The sequence below is a fragment of the Pseudomicrostroma glucosiphilum genome (genome assembly GCF_003144135.1).
Source record: "Pseudomicrostroma glucosiphilum strain MCA 4718 unplaced genomic scaffold BCV69scaffold_17, whole genome shotgun sequence".
Classification (NCBI taxonomy): domain Eukaryota; kingdom Fungi; phylum Basidiomycota; class Exobasidiomycetes; order Microstromatales; family Microstromataceae; genus Microstroma; species Microstroma glucosiphilum.
In genome coordinates, this window is record NW_020289929.1 from 342,507 (window position 1) to 363,704 (window position 21,198).

Sequence of the window (21,198 nt, forward strand, 5' to 3'; positions counted from 1 at the left end):
GTGAGGTATCATTAGAGTGGAACGCCCAGTAGTGAGCACCCCCGGCCAAAATTCCTGGCGTGAGTGACCAGTCGCGCCCCGCGAGAGCAACACTGCCGCTTACCGCTCCGCCGGGCACCGCGTCGACGCTTCCAAGCTCCGCCTCCACATTGGTCCCAAGCCTAAGCCCGGCCCGGCTGCCGCGTGGCCTTGCGGAGGTAGGAGTAGCCGGTGTTGCCCCTCACGCTGGCTGTTGGGGGGCGTACTGACCTTTCGACGATGGTTTTTCGATGCTTTGAAATCCTCATCGATGGCCCTTTTTCTTGTCGATAGGCTCCTCCTGAACCCTCTTGGCATCTCAATGTCTGGAAATCTGCACTTTGTCGAATCTCGGTTGAGATTGTTCCACAATTCTCGCCTCCTTACGTCTGAAAGCGCGTGTGTGGCTTGGCGGTGGCGTAGCGGAGAAGACGCGGAAGCGGAAGCGGAACGGGTGTCTGGCCCGCGTGAGCGTCGCGCTTCGATTCTCCACTCATCCTGCTTCCGTTTCTTCATGCGCTTGGACATCTGCAACTACTCCAACCTACTCCCACCACCCAATCCGACTTCTGGCTCCCGTCCCTGCTCAGAGCAGCGAGGATGACAGTCTCGTCGCCTACGCCGCTGCTGACGCCCGCAGTGGCGAAGCTCCTAGGGTCACTGTCCACCATCGCCGCCTCACAGTTGTCCATCCTCATCTTGCAGCAGCCACAATTACCTCGCCTTCTCTCTCGAGCCCTGCAGACCCTCTCTCTAGCAGTCCTGTCCCGTGATTGGCCAGTCGAAGAATCTTCGAAAGCTACAGACAGTATCATCAGACTGCTCGAGAATGCTGCCAATAGCGAGGATCCATCTCTCGCCAAGAGATTGCTACCTACCAAGGACGCTACCATCAATCTCTGCATCCTCGGCAACGACAGCTACTCTCAGCGCATTCATAACCTCCTGCCTCACTTCATAGACGCAACTATATCAGAAGAGCTGCTGTCAGCTGCCGCTGAGTCTTGCAGAGGTTCGTCGTCTGACCGACCATCACAGCTATCAAGGGCAGTAAGGATTGCAGACGCCCTCTTGCGCCACCTGCCTACCCCTGTTAAGCAGCAGAGCCACAGCAGGACACCCCAAATTGGCAGTGACCAGGTGGCTGCTCAGATCAAAGCGGACGACATTGCTGCAGCCATTGCATCAAAGTATGCCGAGCTGGGCTCGTCTTCCTCTGCAGATGTCCTCTCCTGCAAGGTTCATCTCCTGGACGCTGCCTCGTCTTTGCTCCAACGATATCTTGCCAGTGGCCAGACAAATAGATTGGCTACATGCGCTGTCTCCTTGACTTCAGCTGCCCAAGGCCCTTCGACGTCATCATCAGACTCTGCTCAGGCACTGATCAGCCTTCCGCTTCTGGTCGATTTGCTCCTCGCTCGCACAGAGCTGGCTTCATCGCTTCGCACAGCATTATCCTCTCCAGCCTCCACGCCCGCTGAGGATCAGACTCGCCAGACAGCTCTTGCAGGTCTGCAGGCAGCTCAAGAAGACACAGCTGCAGCCGCATCGCGAGCGAATCAGGCGGGGGATAAGACCGATCTTGGTTCCTTGGGCGGTGGATGGGAGACGCTTCTGCAGTCTCTGCAGCAGGAGAGGCTACAGGAGCGAGAGACAGAGTCAAGTGCGCGCCGGAGAGCACAGAGTAAAGGCAAAGACAAAGTGACCAATATCGACCAACCAGCAGAGGTATCGCCTTCGCTGCTCGGCATGGTAGAGGCTATACTGCCTCACCTTGCAGCTGATGAAAGCCGGTTGAAGACTCTGTTGAGCAAGCCCAAGTACAGTGGCAAGTCCGATGAGGAGGTCATCCAGATGCTACTCGATGAGGACACAGAGGATGGTGTGCACTCTGAAGCAGCAGCAGCACCTCAGAGCGCTCCACATCCTATCAGTGCATCTGCATCACCCCCTCCTACTGCTCCGCCTAGCAAGCCTCGACGTGCAAATATCTTCAGCGACCAGCCACTCGACTCGACTCGCCTGCGATGGGGTGGCAACGGAGACTCAACGGATCAAGTTGCGCCCATCCAGCCCATCTCTGGCTCTCTCAAATCACAAATCCTGGCCCGCGTCTCTGCGCAGACCGCGGAGGAGGAAGCCGCCTTACGTGGGGAGGAGTGGAATCCCTTCTCCACCAACACTACCCAGGAAGTGGGTTTCGAAGAGGAATTGGACGAAGCAGAAGAGGAAGACGAGAGGCTGAATAGACGCAGGGGCATTGCTCAGATCGGTGGGGAAAGCGGGAATGCGAGAGAGTGGAGGCGCAGGCTGGAGGATCTCAGCGATGAGGAGGAGGAGGAAGATGACGATGAGGAGCAAAGTGCTGCCAAAACTCTTTCTCCATCTGCAGCTGCAGGAGGGGCAGCGGCGGAGCGGATGGCGGAGCGTGTCCTCATTCTGGCATACTCGCAACATGGTCCCGCCCTCTTTGCCCGCGAGGCGAGCAGTCGGAAGAGTGCGAGCAGGAGGGACCTCAAGAAGGAGCTGGAAGCAAAGACGGGCAAGGCGTGGGACGACTCGCTGGTGGAGAGCTGGGGAACGATGTTCGAGCGCAATGTGAGTACACGTGGTCAGGCGTACAGACTGAGACCAAGTACCCTCCCCGTGTGCAAGCAGCTGACCTTTCTCTCTTTCCTCTGGCCGCTCTAGCCCCGCAAAGATACATTGCTCTCTTCGGCCGCATCACACGACCTTCTCTCTGGCGGAAACCCAAATCTGGCTCCACCACCGACGCAACAGCGACCAGAAGGAGGTCGAGACGCCTCGCAGAGAGGCTTCGGACCAGATCGTGGTCGCGGAGGGAGAATGCCACGCGGTGGCGACCGTGGTGGTAGTGGTGGCGGAAGAGGGGGTGGACGCGGTGGTGGTGCCGGTGGTGGCGGCGGTGAGGGTGGAGGCTCCAACAGAGGCAGAGGTGGTCATTCGGGCAATGATCGCGGTGCGAAGAACAAAGAGAGGAGGGGGAATGCGGCTCGCACGAGAGGTGCGGATCGCAAGGCAAGGATGATGGGCGGGCCGGGGGCGGGGATATGAGGCCGCTGCTTGTGTTACCAGCAGTAGTAATGCATCCCAAAAGGTTGTCTTTCGTCAAGCCGCTGATCCCACCATATCATATGACCTGAGGAGGGAATTACTCTGCTCGGCCTGCATCTCTACAGTCCAGTCCGATCCGGTCCGATTCCGCTTCGCGTGTGGTCCGTGAGGCGCGACGCTCTTTCCGCAACGTCGAGGAAAGTCATTCTTTCCGTCAGCCAAGTGTCTGCGTACCACAAGTCGAGCACCACGTCTTTCCTCATACACCATTGGCCCTCAAAGCCGCTTTCACATCACCTCTGCTCTTCAGGATGAGCTCCCCCTTACGAAACCCTACTCGTCATCGTCTCGACACATGATGCGGGCGTACACTTCGGCCTCGGCCTCAGCGCCAGGGACGGGCGTGCTTCCGCGCTTTGCTCGCCGGCTGGAAGCCTTCTTACAAGAGCTCGACAGGGAGGCGCCAGTACGATGGGAGCAAAACATTCCTGGGGAAGACTCCTCTCAGACTGCAGACTTTGTAGCGAACGAGCATAGCCAAGGGGAAGATGGTCTCCTTCCTGGCTCTGCCGAGCTCGTGCCTCAGCAGGACGATGAAGGAGAAGCAGAGCCTCGATCACCCCACCTGGAATCTTCCCTCCCTGTGCAGCACTTTACGCCTTCTCGAACCTCCGCCAAGAGGAGACGTATCGGTACGTCCTCGCCCGTCGACGCTCCCACTCGTTCCGTTCAAGTTCAAGAGGACAGCAAAAAGACGGATGACGGTGGATTTGCTTGGTTGCGGATTCAGGTGCCCAGGCCTGGGTATGCGCTCGGGGTTAGAGCAAGACCAAAGTGGGCTGGGCTGGCTGTAGTAGATATTGAGGAACAAGGAATGCAAGAGACTGCTCTCAACGAGCTCTTGCCCGACCAGCCCGCGCTTCCGGACGTGACGGAGGCAGCCCCTTCTCCACCACTGAGTAGCATTCAATTCGATTTGGTGGGATACGATGGAGCGGAAGGTCTCGAGGCCTTCGTCACTTCTACGTCGTCTGCTCGAAGACTCAATCAGAAGGAGGGCGAGCCGACAGCAGGGATTCCTGATGCTGAGCAGCACGTCTCTCATGAGACCCTGCCATACCCCAACGACACGACTCGTCTGCCATCTTCTGGCGAGCGATCGCGAAGCTCTCGACCAGATACAGGTCCGTCCTACTCCATCACCTCACCTTCCGACGCTTCCGGCCCTCCGGTGGCTGCTACGGTAGACAGACCGCTAGTGTCTCTGCCTCTGCCAGCTCTCCAAAGCTCCCAGAGACTCGAGCTTGCTGCCAACGGGACCAAGGAAGCTCAGCCACATATAGATCACCTCCATCTCCATCGGCCCTTCGAGCAGGAGGCAGACCTCACGGAAGCGAGCATGAGCCTGGAGAGGACCGCAGAGAAGGAGGGTAGACAAGCTAGTCAAGAAGGCTCCGGAGCCCGGACACGCAGGGCAAGGCAGACGAGGAGCAAGAGTGCCACCGACGTGGCTACGGGCAAGTCAAAGGCTACGAGGAAGACAACGAAGGCTCTAGTAAGACCCACCTCTGCCAATGCACCTAGACCTCAAGACGACCCCATCACGCCTGCGCCTGCCCCAGCACTCGCCGCTTGCGTACTTGACTTTGGGCAGATGACAGCCATCACTACTCCGGGCGATGAGTCTACTTCAGCAGCTCTGCGCCCGCGTGAGCCACAAGCAGGCATAGATACGCCTCGCTCACCGACCGAGAAGCGCAGTCATGTGCAAGCAAGTAACAAGGGTCTGAGACTTCTCCCTGGAGGAGCAGGTTCGATTCGGGATCAACTACGATCGAATTCAGAGTCTGCAGCACAGCCGATCAGAGCCCGGAGTCGAAGTGAGGAGGATGCTGTTCTCGAAGCAGACAGACGAAGACGAGCTTCTTCCTCAGGAGGCTCGCCTCCTGCGACTCGCAGTGAAAATGGGCGAAAGGCTGGCAAAGCAGTCTTGGCGTTGAGTCAGACTCAGTCCGATTCAGCCACGGACGAAGAAGGAGAGCAGCAGCGGCGTAGTCTTGCCAAGGAGGCACTGCTACCCGTGAGCAAGCAGCCCACCACTGCGCTGGACCACCGCGAGGCGGAACGCACTCGAACGATTGGAGAGACGCACAAGACTCGAGGAGGCTCTTCTGCTGCCCTGCCATCGCGCAAAGGCACCCACGACGCTGCGCTCCTTGAAGCGCTAGATCGTGAGAAGGGTGCAGCGCTGAAGCGTAAGGCAGACGTGGCCAGTGAGCGGCTGGACCGGCTCCAAGGGCAGGAGAAGCGTATCCGAGGTGCATCGAGGACGCTGGGCAGGAGTAAGAGTACTGCTCAGGAGCGTGCAAAGGGCGCATTGGGTGCGACGACTGGCCCAAGAAGGTTGGAGATGTCGAATGTCCCGCCCGAGGGAGCTTACAAGGCTCTGCCCCTGATTTCGGAAGCGCTCCCACGCCCCTCGACGGCTGGCCGACCCTCTTCCTCTGCCCCAGCAGCGAATGCAGTCCCTCCCAGCTCAGCAGGCTCTTCTTCGGCCACCAAGAAGCACAAGTCCGTTCCGCAGCGCAAGCCAACCTGGACGTCCCTCGAAGCTTGCGTCGCGAGCTGGGATCAATGGATTGCCGAGGGACGGCTGCCTCACGCCCATCCTCCTCCGCACGCCCAACTGCAGGGGCCCGCCCCATCTCCTTCGATTCATGGTCGCCAGCCTGTACCAAATGGCACACCTGAGGGACCTCATCTCCTCTTTGCAGGAATGACCTTCCTCGTCGTTCATGCTCGCTATCACGCCGCTCTCGCAGGGACCATCGAGCGTCTGGTACGCAGAGGTGGGCGAGTGCGCGTGGCGAGAGCTGGGATGTTGCAGGAACGGGCTGCTGCAAGGGCAGAAGCAGGGGAAGGAGGAGGCGAACAAGTGTCAGAATCGGATAGGGAGGGAAACAAAGATCTGGGGAGCGTCACACATCTCGTCTCGCTTGGCCTGCCACGCTCGCCTAGCAGCGAGGAGTGCGCCAAGCTCCTCGGACTGGCCTTGCCTTCAGCAGGTGCTGAAAGCACGAGCGCGAGCGCGAGCGCTAGCTTGCAGGCACAGGTGAATGCCCTCCTCGGTAGGGACTCTACCGGCAGATCTGGCGGGAATAAGGCCCCGCTGCGATTCGTCACGGGCGAGTGGCTGGCGGAGTGCCAGCGCCGAGGACGATTGGTCGATGAGCGTGAGCACGTCAATTGGAGATTGACCTGATGATGGGCTGAGCTGAGAGAAGCCGAGGCGAAGCAAGGCGAAGCGAGGCGTAGTGTGGCGAGAGGACTTACCAAGAGAGGAGCCGTGTACATTAGCAGTAGCAGCAATATACCCCACCGTTCCACAAGAACTTTGTAATCGATTCTTCCTTGGATCACACGCTCAGTCTACGAGTCTTCAGATGCGTCAGAGGCGATTACGATGTCAGAGACGTATGCATGTCATTGTCCTGTCTTGTCCTGTCATGTTCTGTTCTGTTCTGTACTGTAGAGGGCAGTGCCAATGCTCGTCTCATGCTCATGCTCAAACTCATGCCCGTGCCCCATGTCCATGGTCGTGGTCGTGGTCGTGATTGCGGCCGTGCTTGTGAGACGAGGATGTTGACTGCCAGTGATCTTGCATGCTTTCCACATTTCCGCCTTCAGAACTTTACCGTTGAACATCAGCAATCTTGAGCCCCACCCTCCCCTCTCCTTGCTGCGCTTAGCTAGGAAGCACCAGCACTAGCACTAGCACTAGCACTAGCACTAGCATCCCCTATACCAGCATCCCCTCCTCCTCCTACTCCCGCTCCTACACCCGCACTAGCAGCAGCACTCGGCAGCCCCTTTCTGGCCACAAGCTTCTGTGTATACTCCTTTGCAAAGCTCTTCATCTTCTCCTTCTTCTCCCCACTTGCAGAGAGTTTCTCCAGGTGACGTTCGGCTGCTGAAGGAGAGGAGGTGGAGGTGGTTGGAGGTTGCTGCTGCTGAGCCGTCTCGCCTTCCTTGTCTAGCTTCGCTTCTTCGGATGCAGGTACAGCCAAAGGTAGTACCGGTGGCCAAAACTTGGGATTCTTCTTCTCCTTTGCGCAAATGACCTCTGTGAGTTCCCTCGCATGCTTCTTGAACGTTTCCTTTTCCAATCGATCCTTGTACTTGCTCATGACCTGCACGACCACTTCGCCTACGATGAGACGGAGACGCTTGTCAATTTGACGTTCGAGGTCCTGCTGTGTCAGTGGAATGGAGCTAGAGGTAGAGGAGCCGTTGGGATGGGCAGAAGTGGAAGTGTTGAAGCGATGGCTCTTCTTGCGTCGCTTCGAGGAGGAGTCATCTCCATTGCCAGAGCTACTGCGATGCTTGCCCTTACTCGCGCTCGTCGAAGAAGAAGCTCCATTCTCCCTAGTTTTCCCAGAGCCGGACCTCTTACCACTCGCCACTGCAGCAGCAGCAGCTCCCGATGCCTTTCGCCGCTCTTCGTCTTCCTCCATCTTGCTCCGCTCGAGTGCTTGAGCTTCATTAGCCCGTCGGATAATCTCTTCGATACTCATCGTGCGAGCAGCAGCAGAGGTTGCAGCCGACGAGGAAGGGGGAGTAGCAGTAGGCGCCCCGGAAGAGTAGAGGGTGGAGCGCTCGTCTGGTGTTTGAGGAGTCGAGGGCGTGCCCTGTGGATTGGCCTTGTGTCCACCTAGACCCAGAGGGGTAGAGGGAGCTCGAGAGGGAGCTGGACGCCAGGAGCCAGCTCCTCCGCCCCATCCTCCTCGGAAACGATGGGCGCCTGGTGTCCCACCTCCTGCAGCCAGCACGCCAAGCGGCCGTGGTACCGCTCCTCTCAGTCGATCCGATACATCATTGGGCGCCTGTGCTCGATCGAGCTCGTGATCCATCCTCGACTGGATATCGTCATGACTGTCCTCTTCGTACTCTCGCCTCCTTCTACTCCGAGCGAGTCCAGCAGCATCTTGGTCCTCACCCTCAGCATCCCCAACAGCGTCTGCCTCCTCTTTGCGAGCAATGCGGAACTCGAGGCTGAGCTGCTGCCAGGCATCGTAGAGTTCCTTGGCTAGATTGGCGAGCTCTTCTTGTGCTTCTACTTCGCGCAGAGATGCAACGATACCTTCAACGCCAGTGTCCACTACCTTGTTCCGGGCAATGAGGGGCCACTTTGCCAGGATCCTCATGCACGAGATGAGCACCTCGGGGTCGTCCTTCCAATTGGTCAGAACGCCACTCATGAGCACAAAGCCGTGCAACCGTACGAAACGCTTATGCACTGCTACGTCGTCGGTCATCTCCAGACGCTGGAGTAGCTTTGTGAGGATGGACCGATTCGTGGCCGCTTGACGGATGGCAGTCGCGACAGTTGGCACCTCGTCTTCCTCTAGGGGGTGTAGAGTGGGTGTGAAGTCTTCGTCGAGGATTCGCGACTTCTGCTTCTTGTTACCTCGTGCCTGCAGTTGCTCCACAGCGTCGACAATACCCAGAGCTGAAGATGCGATGGTAATTAGAGCAAATGGTCAGCTTGTCGCGTAACGAGGCTTGGTGTTCGTCTAGCAAATGCTCCCCACTCACCTTCAATGTAGAGGTTGCTCATGCCTCCAATATCCGTCTGTGTCTTACCACCCAGCTGTCCAACGCAATTCGGCTCGCTACAGTAGCACGGCTGCGCTTCATTTCCATACCGATCGACATTGTAGTTGAATGTCAACTCTTCGCCCTTGAGGATATCTCTCTGACTAAAGATGCCCATCCTGTAGTGTTTCCCAACATGCCACTTGGCCACGTAGCAGTTGGGATTACAGCTATGATTGATGAAGCGGGCGATTCCTCCGCGCTTTGTAGCATCGAGGTACTCGTCCCTCTGCAGCATCATAAAGTAGAAGTGCGGAATCCGCTCATCGTGGTATCGTCTCATCCTCTTCTGGAAGTCTGACTCTTCCACAACCTCGCCGATGTACTCGTAGATGAAAGCTTCAGCCGCAATGGCAGAGCCTGCTCTGAGACCGAAGCCCTTCTTCTCAGTCTGGATTACCTCGACGTCGGCATACTCCTTCTTTTGGAATCGCTGGTTCTGGCAGGAGGAGCCACAGCGGCAGTCTGCAGCCATACATTCCACCTGAGTGAGGCGATTGATGCAGTGAGCTTCCTCAGAGCAGGCAGCACTGAGCTCATCACGGCCTGGCAGGGGGAAGAAAAGACGACCTCAGCGAAAAGCTCGTCGTAACATGCAGACGGGCAGCTCATCCACTCACCAGGCCTGTAATTGCACTCGCACACCAACCCCCACTCATGCCCCTGACTCCTTCCAATATGCTTGTTGGAATATGTGTTATCTCCCAAGACGGTGAAGGTAGCTAACGCCTCATCTTCAGCTCTCGGCAGGTGATCCACAATCTGAGGCGGGAATCCTCCTGCCGTGCTTGCCTTCTTTGTCCTCTTCTGTCCAGGCGGGAGGGAAGTCGCCACTTGCGTCAGACCCTTGCCATTCGAGATGCCTTCACCAGGTCCAGTACGGCGTCTGCGTGGTGAAGAGGGCGAGAGGGCAGATTTGGAAGAGGAGGCTACGCTGGCGGAAGACTCGGCGTCAGAGTCCGGTTCGGGAGTACCATCGTAAGGGGACCGGGAAGATGAGGAGGAGACAGGAGAGCCGGGAGAGCTTCCGCTGGCATGGCTGCTCTGGTCTTCGACCTTCGTATCACTATGGCCATTCGCTTTGTGCTTGACGGCAGAGCGGGACACAGGCGAGAACCTGACCTTTGTGGGTGAGCGAGAGGGGGAGACGGAACCGGCTTCGTCCTTGAGCTTCGTCTGACCACCTATTGTGGGCTCGTCTTTGACCTGTAGGCTACTCTCATCCTTGAAAGTCATGTTCTTGCCATTCAACTCTCGTCCATTGCCAGCTTCAGGCTTGACGGGACTGCGGGATACTGCCATCATCGATCCTCCTTTTCCCGACTAGGCGCGGCAGCGTGCGGAAAGCAGCAGTCTCAAACCGCCTGATCGCCTTGGAGACGCCAAGGAGGATGGCGCTGAAGGCTAATTGTCTAGCTGACGCTTGGCGAAGAAGGCCAGTGACTCTTGTTGCGCCTTGTTCGCGGTAAGAGGTGGGGAAGTAGAAGCAAGGTGGACCAGGCGGAAGCCGGCTCCCCGGTCCGCCACTGCTAGCAGCTAGACGCTACCGCCCGCGAGACTTGAAATGCGGCCGGTCAAGGTAGCAGAGCTTTGAAGCTGCTCTGCAGTACTCCGGCCTCCGTGAAATGCTGAGAAGAGGTGGATCAGGGAAATGTGAGAAGCGCAGAGGAGGAACAAGGACAATGACGAAGGAAGGTGGGGAGGCGATGTTGCGGATAGGGGAGGAGCAGAGCCAAGGTGGTCAAGCCCCGCCCGCTTCCTTCGAAAGTCCACCGCCACCGAAGCCTACGCGCGACGATGGACAGCAACAGCGAGGGATCTCGAGCAAAGCTAGAGAAGAGCACTGCATTCCGTAGAGGCTGTAATTCGGTATACACAGGCGATCGTCGGTCCCTTCGACGTGGCGCCGCTGCCTCAGAACTGGGAGGCCAAGGTGGGATAGGCCGCTGCCTAGCCACATTTCGCACCACCGGCTCTAGAAGACCTCGACCTCGATGACTGATCCACAGCCATTGCAGACCTGCTTCTTGATCCCCGAGTCTTGCCCCGCAGCATCCCCATCCCCACCTTCTCCCTCCTCGAGATCCACCCACTCGTGGCGATGCTCCTCGTCCCTCCTCCTCTGCCAGACGTTATCCCTCGTCCTCTTCCTCAGCTCCTTCAACGAGTCTTGGAACTTCTTTCCCCTCTTGCGACTCTTTTCTTCCTCTCTTCTCTCGAACTCTTGGTCCAGCCCTTGCTCTGAACCCCATTTAGCAGCAGAGTATGCGTACTCTTCCACCTGACAGCGCAGAAAGAGCATCATGTTTGAATATGTAGACTTGTGTGGATTTGCCTTGAGGAGGTGGGGCAGCAGTTCTGGATCCCTGAGCTCGGGATCGGTCAGGAGATAGTCCTGGCACCAGTGTTGAGGAGTACATGATCCGTCAGTCCCGGCATTCACCTTGCAGCCTCGCCCAAGGCCCACGCGTACTCACCTCCTTGACCTCAGTCTTTGTCAAGAGACTGTACAGCTCCGGCAGTTTCCTCTCGCAACTCCTGCAGACCTTGACGCCAAAGACTTTCCTGAGCTGATCGTTCAACTCTTTGCTCTGACAGTGGACGCAGATCTCCTCTCGATCGTCCAGGACGATACCCGGCTCCATGGCGTCTCTCATGCGCTGCCGCTCCCTTTCCCTCTCCTTGCGCACCTCTTCGACAGTTTTCCGCCCGCCTTCGACCAGAGAATCCTCATCGATGAGGAATCCACCTTTTGAATTGTGTAGCTTGCTCAGGTCAAACTCGATGTAGTCACCCAGAGACTGATCGCGCGGCAAGGGCCCACTGAAGTCATCCCGCTGTTGCCGATCTCGAGCTTCCGGTAGCCGAGGACGGCCAGTAGCTGGGTTGATCTCGACTTTCCGAGGTGGTGCAGCAGAGGATGAGTCTCTGCTATCGCGAGGAGGAAGGCTGGTCTGATCTTGATGGGCATTACGGGACGTGGCGGGGAGGGAGCGCAGCGAGCCATTGGGACCGATGGTAGGCTGTTCGAGGGGGACAGGACCGTTGGCAGGACGCTTGCCGTTGGCATTGAGCTTGTGTTGTGGAAACTGAGCGGCAGCTTGCGCCTGTATCCGAGCCTTGGCTGATCGGCGGCAGCAAAGAAGGGCGAGATAGAGGCATCAGCTGCGATGGCTCAATGTGACAACCGGCCTACTGAGCGGAGCGAGACCGACTCACCCTTGAGCCTATTCTCTTGCAACGTCCTCACATGCTCTGGCGTCGCAGGGAGATCTCGGGGACTGTATATGATGGTCACAAGGGAAGCATGTCAGCCGAGGAGCGTACATAGTGGCGAGTTGAAGTGCAGGCGAATGAATGCCCATGAGGCTGCGTGCTGCTACTCACCCTCTGCTGGGTGGCGGAGTGACCTGCCTAGGGCCCCTGGAGGGTCCTGCTTCGGCACTCGACATCTCAGCGGATGATGGAATGGAAGGAGATGGACAGGGGAGAGTATGAGTCCGAATAGAGGAGGGAGGAGAGGAAACGAGAGGAACTGAATAACAATGGCAAGGTCAAGTGCGGGGTGAGGTGAATTTCATTGGGCGTGGCTGGTGGGCTGCATCCTTCCCGACCCCACGCCTCCACTTTCGCGATTGTACCCGACAGTACGACGGCAACAAAGTATGACAGCGCCGATGGCAGGAGACAGATAGTGCATCAAGGATGACTTACCTCTGTGGGCAAGTCTGGCTATATCAATTGCACTGCTGTAAAAGAAGACCGCCATGTGCCCAGCTATCCTCGACAGCTCCTGCGTCTGCCCCTCGATGTCGCGTCCCTTGTGCCCCACATCACATCTCCTGACCCGAGTCTACCGCTGCTCGCATCAGACTGGTACACTGCTCGAAGCACCTTCTCTCGATGTCATGTAGTCCACTGTCTTCCAGCAAGCTTCTCTCATCAAAGAGCTCCAAGATGATATCCTTCGCTTCTACACCAGATTCCCATTGTCCTCTTGTCAGACGTTCCTGCAAGGAATCGAGCTTGAGGCTTTCTGCGGCGTCGAACTGGTCCGCGAGCTCCTGATCGAGCGCTGATCGAGCGTCGCGAACGGTTGTCCGCAATTTACGCATGAGGTTCTTCCATGCTTCGGACGCCGTCGGACAGTACGTGTTCAGAAGCTTGAATTCGGCAGTGATCAAAGCAAAACTTGTCAGTGGATGCTCACGACTAACGAGCAGTGGATGGCGCTACTCACCTTAAGCCATGCAGAACCTTTCTCCCATTTGTTCTTCTTGTCGGGGAGGTCGGCAAGTTGCTTCGCCAACACTACCAAGATTGCTACGTTCCCATTCCCATTCCCGGTCTCGTGAGAGTTGGAGGCTCTCTGCGGCAAGGAGAGGGGAGACGCAGAGCAAGCAAAACCCAAACGACGCACAGGGGAAAGACAGTGAAGTTAGACTTGCGCGTCGATGAGCGTGCCCGACTTACTTACCGTCCAGACGTGCAAGTACAACGCACTCTCCAAGTCGTCAATGTAACGATGGGACTGCATAGCTAGCTTCCGTAGTACCGTACGAAAGTAGTTGAGCTGGGCTGAAACGTGTTGTAGACCTGATCGGACGCCATTGCTGGCATTCCCGTCCACCGCACGTTGGAAGTCGCTCTGCACTTGCTCCAAGCCGTCTTCCCAACGTGTGATTGCGAGCTTAAGTGGAACAGAGGAGGTAGGCAGAAACATTGGATTTGCCGCTCTCGTGTCGTCAGTAGCCCTGTCAACCATCGCTTCAGCGTACGTCATTTCCGAATATCCTGTTGGGCTAAGGCCCTTTCGCATATTGCCAAAATCAACAAGAAGTAGAACATCTGTGTAGCCGTGCAGGACTCGAACGTTGCCCTCGTTGATGTCACGGTAATGATACTCCCTCTCTGCGAGTTTGAGTAGCTGCTCGGCAAGCTGTATGTGAATCTTTAGAAGGTCATGCCCTGTGACTTGCGGGCCAATGCGGTCTCCGATATGTTGCTTGGTCAAAAGGGCACAGCAGCTTATAGCACTCCTCGGTGAGATGTCCAAATATTGGCAAGGCGAGCTTCGAAAGCCAGAGGCCGGGATCTTAGCCAGACCAAGCGGCTCAGGGGCGTAGGGCAGACCTACCGACTGGATGCCACGTAGCATCTCCATCTCGTGGGACCTCAGAGTATCTGCTAGCCATGACACTTTGAGCATCAGTACCTTGCCGTCGCTGCCAATTTGATCAGCGAAGACCGCGGTACGGCCTCCATAAGGTCCTGACCGTATCTTGAGCGCTCCCATTCGATTGATGGCATTGGCTTTCAATGGCTCAGCCTCACCGTCAGCTTGAACCTCAAACATCTTCTGAACCGCAACATCCCACCGACCACACAGAAGGGTAGAGTGCTCCTCTAAGCATAGAAGACGCAGGATCTTCACGATTTCTATCTGGTCGTGACCCTCTCGAGTGTCGAAGGATCGAGAACAGGCAAGAACACCGGCGTTGAGGTACCACAATCGTACCGTGTGACCACACCACGTCACACAGTGCAAGTGAGAGATGATGGAACGATACCGACAGATCTTGCCCTGGCAGAGTACACGAGAAAGCGAAGCAGCTGTCAGTGCCAGAGAAAGAGCGTTACCCAATTCACGATGCAACACCGTGACTCTGGCTGACTTACTGCGTAGCGTGAGATCTGCAGAATGAGCCTATCCCTCCAATCGACGTCATCTCTCGCCTTGACTTCTGTGAAGGAAACAGCGTTCGACCAGCGGACAGACTCCCCGTCAATTTGTGTCGGCGAAGGGTTGGATGCTTGTACCAAGATGTCGACTCTGACGTCTTCGTCTTTGTCATTCTCTTTTGTGTTGCGCTGGAATTTCGTATCGAGAGTACACAAGCACTTTCCTCTGTCAGCGGCGAGTCAATGCCCAACTGCAATGTAATATTCTCTCGACTCACACGTGCCGCGGGTCCCTTTGGGACGCATTTGCTGTAAGTGGAATTGCCTGCACTCAGCTGCGCACGCACAGACTCGCTCAACTTGCAGATTTTGGTCGTCATAGAGACTTTCACTGTCTCACCAGCTCCCGGGGCGTCGGTGTCGTAGAGGCCCCTGTACGCCTTAGGTGTTTTGCCATCTCCTACAACGTCGTTCAGCTCTTGAAAGAGCTTCGACACCTCATCTGAGGTTGCAATCTTCTCGGCAGACTGATGTACGACTGGAGAGGTGTTGAAGACGTAGAGCTCAGGATAGAAGCTGTCCTCAACGTCGTGCTTGAGGTATTGATCTTCTCCCCAGGCACTCTTAGTACGCGATCCTCTGGAAGAGGTAACGTCAGGGGAGGGGTAACCGTAGGAATACAGGTCATCTGTGGCCCATGGCTCTGAGGGCACAGGCTTGGGGACGGCTCTCCCAAGAAGAGCACGAGGAATCAAGGTAGTGTACCTTGGGTCCCTCGTATGCCGTGTCGGATTTGCAGGCTGGAAAGAGAATGTATAGGCGGCCGCGCGATAAGGCTGGATGCCCGGACTGGGCGCCGCCTCTTTCTGCTCAGACATGGACGCAGAGATGTCAAACACCTCTTTATGGAGTTGGAAATATGACTAAGGTGTAGTTAAGGGGACAAAGCGGCGCCTGCTGCTTTGAGCCAAGGGGCGTTGACTGTGGGTGGAGCATGTCTCACCTTTGCTTGACGGCTCGGCTCCGACTTTGAACATCCGTTCCTTCTCGTCAGTTAGCTTCAAGGCCTCTCTGTTAGTTTTGAATGCCATACCTCTGCCTGTGCCGACCTGATCACGGTACCTCAGTGTTGTTCAGATCATGAGTCGACGGGTGTATTCACCGTACATCGCGAGATTCTTGAGCTCTCGGCTCCGGTCTTCACAGATTCCCCGCAACACGGAAAGGAAACGCCTCGGAAAAGTGGAGCAGAGGCAAAGGGCGGAAATACCAGCTACACTTTCTCGAGTCTTCAACCAATCCTTGCACCCACCTCTCCAGCTCCATATACAGGCCGGGACACTATGGCCGGGCCTGAATCAGCGACAACAAGCAATAGCGACCGTCATGAGGATCGGCGCAGAGATGAGCGGCATGAGTCGCGGCACCACCGCGCGAGGGACAGGCGGGATGAGGCAGAAGACGACGAGGCTCGTCACAGCAGGAGGAAAAGAGAGCGAGATGACCGCCGCAATGGCGAGGATCAAGACGATGAGAGACGGCATGCTGAGAGAAGGAGGCACAGGGAGGATGACGAGGGTCGTAAGCGCTCGAGAAAGGCAGAAGATGATGATCGAGAACGACGACGCGAGCGAGATGATCGTCCTCACTCGTCATCCTCGCGGCATCACTCCAGCAGGAAGCATCGCCGGCATCGCTCCCCTTCTTCCTCGCCCGGTTCCGCCTCTGACTCTGGCTCTGACGACGAAAACGACGCTTCTGGTTCAAGCGAGCCACCGCCACTCCACCCCCGTCTCGCCTCCTCCGGGCTACAACCGCTGACGAAAGAGGACTACTACGCCCAATCCGCTCCCTTCCGGCACTGGCTTCTCACCTCTCGCAAGCCCAAGCGTCTCAACGACCTCTCCTCTCGCGAGTCGCATTCACTCTTCCGCAAGTTCATAGACAAGTACAATCGAGGGCGACTTCCAGACCTCTACTATACCGAGGGTGGAATCACCTCTAATTCCCTCGCAACGACCTCTGCAGGGCAGACGGGGTACAAGTGGGGCTTCGTGGAGAAGCGCAGCAGGAGGGACCAGGAGGAGGTGGAGTTGCTGAGGGATGGGGTGGACTCGCTCACCAATGGGATGAGTAAAGGGGCAAAGGAGAGGAGGGAGAGGGAGATGAAGTCGCGCTCGTCCCGAGGACGTGGGGCCGCTGAGGAAGGAGACGGCGAGGAGATCGGACCGATTATGCCTCCCGCTGCAGGACCCAGTAGTGGAACCACACCTCTCGGCAGGAGCGCTCATCCTACAGACGCCAGGCTAGCAGCAGAAGAAGCGGCCGAGCACGCACGCCGACAAGCCCAATCGCAGCGGCGCGGCGAGCGTCGCGACGCCAAAGACCTACGCGAGGAGGCCAACCCGAGGGCCACGGGGCGCGATGCCGTCATCGAGAAGCGCAGGGAGACCAATCGGGCTAATCGAGACTTTGAGGCGGCTAGAGGTGCAGGGGATATTGAGCTACCAGAGGAACAGCTCATGGGTGGGGGTGCGAGCTTTCAAGAAGCGTGAGTGGCACCTGACAGTGCAGCGGCAGCAGCCTCGACTACGTCCTCTAACACACTTGGCTGACCGTGATCTTGTCCTTGCGGTCTCTGTCTCCCCATCAGGCTCGCGGCACAAAGTCGAGCCCGTCTCGGTCCTGCAAGGTCTAAAGCGCAAGAGGCTCGCGAGGCAAAGCGTTTCGAGAAGGAGCAGGAGATGGAGAGCAAACGACAGGCCTTTAAGGCAAAGGAGGATGGGACGATGGCTATGCTCAAGGAGCTGGCGAAGAGTCGCTTTGGGTCATGACTTAGTAGGGAGGAAGCCGAGAAGATGGAGTCGTCGGTGAAGCTTTTGGTATTGACCGACTGTTGTATTACTGCTATTCACGAGCTGAGGTGCTCTAGTCCTCGCCCATCTCAACATCATCACCATCATCCTCGTTTTCGACATCCTGCGCATCTGGATCTTCGTCACCCTCTCCGTCTCCGTCCCCGTCTTCGCCTTCAGCAAGCGAGCGGTGGCCCGACGACTTATCGCCCTCCTTTTGTCCCCCCTCTGCAGAGCCTTTGCGATGCTTCTTTGCGTCCATCATCTCCTGCAACCAGTCAGGGATAGCATCGCTCCCTTTACCATCGCCGTCATCGTCTTCTTCTTCCTCTTCCTCCTCCTCTTCCTCTCCGTCCTCGCCTCCGTCTCCGTCCGCATCCTGTCCTCCTCCAACGACCTCGTGTTCTTGTGCACTCCTGGCCGCCTCTGTCGACCCACAAGCAGGTGCGGGAGCAAGCGCAGACGATTTCACTTTCCCACCAAACCACTTCTCCCACTCCTCCCGCAACGCACGCGCATCCCGCTGCTCATCCTGCCTGGCCAATCCTTCCCACCACTTCTCAGATTCGGCTTCCGAGTCTAGCACTGCCTCAGAGGCTCTGGAAGAGGCCCGGTCTGAGGTGTCGCTCTCGACATTGTCGGAGTCGGTAGGAGAGTCGTTGCTTTTCCCACCGTGAGCCATCCTCGTCCTGTTGGGCCAGTAGAAGCCGCGCCACATCGGCGGGATTCTCTCGTCGTCTCTGTCTGTTTGACGGCGTGAGGAACTGCTGCTGCTGAAGAAGGAGGAGGAGGAGGCCCATATGGAGCGGACCGCCTGAACCTCGGCCGCTTCGGCATTGGACTCGAACAGCTCTGCTTCTCCATCTTCTTCTTCCTCATCCAGACTGGCTGTTGCGATAGGGTCCGACGAGCCCCGCTTCTTGCGCTTGCCGAGGGAAGAGAGGGTGGTGAGAGCTCTTGAGGTAGACTTGTCCTGTTGGGCGGGACCGCCGAACGAGCTGTACTCTTCGTCGGCCATGAGATGCGGCTTGCTCTGCCAGTCTACCGGTGGGTCTCGCTCCATGTTGGCCGAAGCCTCCTGGCGTTCGTCCTCCGTTAGAGCTCGTGGGATTCCTTGAACAGCTTCGCGCTCACGCTTGCGCATCTCAGCGACGCTTGTGACTTGATCCCGCTCGCGGAGCATTTGTCTCACCTCAGCTGCGCCGATGAATGTCTTTGCATCTTGCTCGGCTTGTCGCGCTGCACCATGTGCGACCTGCTCAACAAAGGAGCGAAGCTTTGCGCCTAGATCCGGAAGCAGTCGTAGTACGTCCAGCTTTGTAGCAACGATCTTTTCCGGCCGTTCCACCTCTGCCTCTTCCCCTGTGAGACACCTCGTCTTACTATTCATGACCTGTAGGTGATGGAAGAGCCCATGCAGGTTGAGAGTCTGGAACATGGTTTCTCCCGCGAGCTCGGCGAGTCGGCTGGTGATGTCCTGCCGAGAGACGCCGATCTGGCGGAAGCGATCTGCCCTCTTGTCGCTGAAGCTAATGTCGTCTTGAGCATTGTTGGTGGTGGAAGGGTCGTACACAGTGCCGCCATTGCTCGGAATGGGAGTATCTTCGGCAAAAGCAGCGGTATTGGCATCGGACCTGCTCGGAGACGATGCTGAGGCCGCCGGCTGCGCTTCATTTTCACCCTGTCTAATCGTTTCTGTACCTCCTGGGGTCATAGATGCTTGCCTTGGCACAGCTCGCTTCCCAGAGGTAATGCCATCACTCCAAGCATCGAACCCAGCACTCAGTGCAGCCTCCAGTCCCCATCTGACAATCCTGGTTCGGATCCTACTCCTAGCAGTGGCCCTCTCCTCAGGAGGCAGAGCGTAGATGACATCCCGAAAGGGTTCCAGAATGCTGCTCTTCTCGCCCTTGCGCTCCTGCACGCCTCTCATACCGACACGAGGCAGTCGGGTCCCTTTCCGCATGGGAGGGACTAAGAAGTTCGAGACGGCGTCCGACTGCAATGGGCCGTACTTGGCTTCGTAGCGCTTGATGCGCATGCGAACTCTATTCCGATCTTTGCTCGATAGACTGGCGAGGGCATCCACGCCAGCAATGCTCTCCTGGTCTTTGTTCGTTCGCTCTGGAAGTATCGAGCCCGAACTAGTTGGCTGCAGCAGAGTTGCCAGCCAGTATCCCTCCTCAATACTGACAGACGATAGGATTCGGTCCAATGCAGCTTTCTTCCCCTCACGAAGCTTCTCTTCTGCCGTACGCGCTTGTCGAGCTAGCTCTCTTGCTCCGCTCTCGTGCAAAAGATGTACAGGCAGCTTGTCAGCCCATACGAGGTGTGTCTGGCGAAGGACTTTGTGCGGCAAGGGGGCAGGTGCGTCTGAAGAAATTTCTCGATGTCGCTTGTGTCTAATGCCTGTGCCATCCCGGGCCAGGTGTAGATAAAAACGAGGCATGAGGTCATCTTTGTCTTTGTCAGATGGCTTCTTGACAGGGGTGGCCCGTAAGAGAAAGCCGAGCTCGATCGCTCGCAAGATGAGGCGGTAGGCAACTCCACCGTGGGCGCTTTCGATATCATCCGCCTCCTCAATTGCAGTTGCCTCTGCATCCCTTGCGTCTGCCTCTCTGCCTGTTGGAGGCAACATTTTTGATCTCTGAGCTCCTGCCAACCTCTTTGGCTTCGGCAGAGGCGGGACAGGGTGGGTCTGGGAGTACCTCATCCATGCGGCGTTGCCCTCTCCCTTGGCCTTCTTATCAGTTCGAGCGCGGTAGATCATCGTGTGGAGCAGTTCGCCAAATGTAAAGGTGGAGACCCGTGAGGGCAATGTACCTCGCTTCTTGAGCTCAATTTGGGCCGTTGTGCCACGCTGACCAGACTTGACTGCTTGTTGCCGAAGGAAGAGCAAAGCATTGAGCACTTGGCTATCCCAAGGTACGGGTGGGGTGTGGCTCATGCCACCTCTCTGGCCGGTCTTTTGTCTGATCTTGTTCTCGACAACAGGTTGATGAGGAGTACCATCGTCTGCATCGAGCTGTCGAGCAGCCTCAGCCTCGAGAGCCGTCCAGTGGGCGGGTACTTCCTTTGCAGACGGCAGAGCTCTGATCCTGCGTGGCCCCGATTGGCGGTAGTGATCAGAACGGACCAGCCGCTGCGTAGCGGCCTCTAGGAGCGAGATGTAATGAGACACCTGTGCAGCCGTCTTTGTGCCATCCAGGTCATCACTGATGAGATCGGGACGTAGACGCGAATGTCGGGCCAGCGAAGGGAAGAAGGCACTCTGCTCTGCTTCTGTCCATCCGAGAGGTGATACGCGCTCTGCCGCGGTCGTTGAGGATGCCTCGTTGGAATCACTCTCGAGGTGCGCTGCCTCCATGCTGTTGGTCTGCAACGCAGAACAGTCTTTACGAAAAGCCAGTCGCAGGCGCTTGGGCTTGTGGAAGTGTCTCCACACGTCCTGAGCATGAGCAGCCAGCCGCTCCCTGTACTTGGCCAGATCAATGGCATCAGGTCCGACGTCGGAGGAGCCAGTAGTGGCAGAATCCTCATTTTCGGTATGTTCGTCTGAGTCGTGGTCGTTTGGTGGGTCTTGCGCTTGGCCATTGCTTTGGAGCCTTGAGCGGCTGGAGCCTGCCTCGCGCTGCACCTGGCCTAGGATGCTGTCTTCGTCGTTACTGCTGCCGCTCTCGCTGCCAGCCTGACTGCTCATCGAGGAGGCATGACCAGACAGGAGACTGCTAGTACCTTGCTATCTTCTCACGAGACTCTCAAGCCGGATAGGGATGATGTTGGATTAGAAGGCAAAGGTAGGCTGAGTATGGCTTTGTATTGGGAAGGAGTGGTTGAGCGTCGTGCCTTGCTCGCACTTCCGTCGTTGAGCGGAAAGGGAAAATTGTCATTGGCTGCAGCAGATCTTCCTTTT

General features: G+C 57.2%; 7 protein-coding genes across 7 annotated transcripts; 3 read left to right on the plus strand and 4 right to left on the minus strand.

The window, feature by feature from the left end:
* The first annotated feature begins 543 nt into the window (after window positions 1-543).
* BCV69DRAFT_314841 (hypothetical protein) lies at window positions 544-3,106 on the plus strand. Its single transcript, XM_025495151.1, has 2 exons — window positions 544-2,616; window positions 2,710-3,106. Exons 1-2 carry the CDS (start codon window positions 619-621, stop codon window positions 3,091-3,093), a joined length of 2,382 nt encoding a protein of 793 aa, XP_025345482.1. The 5' UTR covers window positions 544-618; the 3' UTR covers window positions 3,094-3,106.
* A 221-nt stretch (window positions 3,107-3,327) lies between these two features.
* BCV69DRAFT_285292 (hypothetical protein) lies at window positions 3,328-6,510 on the plus strand. The gene has a single exon (XM_025493339.1). It carries the CDS (start codon window positions 3,452-3,454, stop codon window positions 6,353-6,355), a length of 2,904 nt encoding a protein of 967 aa, XP_025345483.1. The 5' UTR covers window positions 3,328-3,451; the 3' UTR covers window positions 6,356-6,510.
* A 264-nt stretch (window positions 6,511-6,774) lies between these two features.
* BCV69DRAFT_82251 (hypothetical protein) lies at window positions 6,775-10,397 on the minus strand. Its single transcript, XM_025495560.1, has 3 exons — window positions 9,369-10,397; window positions 8,689-9,294; window positions 6,775-8,602 (listed from the first exon to the last, which is right to left on the minus strand). Exons 1-3 carry the CDS (start codon window positions 10,051-10,053, stop codon window positions 6,843-6,845), a joined length of 3,051 nt encoding a protein of 1,016 aa, XP_025345484.1. The 5' UTR covers window positions 10,054-10,397; the 3' UTR covers window positions 6,775-6,842.
* Window positions 10,398-10,723: 326 nt separating this feature from the next.
* Window positions 10,724-11,567, minus strand: BCV69DRAFT_253034 (DNA repair protein; the record flags this gene model as incomplete). The annotated part of the gene is made up of 2 exons (XM_025490498.1): window positions 10,724-11,143; window positions 11,226-11,567. Coding segments are annotated over 2 exons (762 nt in total), but the record flags the coding sequence as incomplete, so codon positions are not given.
* Window positions 11,568-13,063: 1,496 nt separating this feature from the next.
* On the minus strand, window positions 13,064-15,540 carry BCV69DRAFT_82256 (hypothetical protein). Its single transcript, XM_025495561.1, has 3 exons — window positions 14,709-15,540; window positions 14,428-14,619; window positions 13,064-14,332 (listed from the first exon to the last, which is right to left on the minus strand). Exons 1-3 carry the CDS (start codon window positions 15,306-15,308, stop codon window positions 13,187-13,189), a joined length of 1,938 nt encoding a protein of 645 aa, XP_025345486.1. The 5' UTR covers window positions 15,309-15,540; the 3' UTR covers window positions 13,064-13,186.
* A 233-nt stretch (window positions 15,541-15,773) lies between these two features.
* BCV69DRAFT_301458 (hypothetical protein) lies at window positions 15,774-17,264 on the plus strand (the record flags this gene model as incomplete). The annotated part of the gene is made up of 2 exons (XM_025494562.1): window positions 15,774-16,981; window positions 17,084-17,264. The coding sequence occupies 2 exons, from the start codon at window positions 15,774-15,776 to the stop codon at window positions 17,262-17,264; spliced, it is 1,389 nt and encodes a 462-aa protein (XP_025345487.1).
* A 34-nt stretch (window positions 17,265-17,298) lies between these two features.
* BCV69DRAFT_285296 (hypothetical protein) lies at window positions 17,299-21,118 on the minus strand. Its single transcript, XM_025493340.1, has one exon. It carries the CDS (start codon window positions 20,983-20,985, stop codon window positions 17,359-17,361), a length of 3,627 nt encoding a protein of 1,208 aa, XP_025345488.1. The 5' UTR covers window positions 20,986-21,118; the 3' UTR covers window positions 17,299-17,358.
* Between the last annotated feature and the right edge of the window lie 80 nt (window positions 21,119-21,198).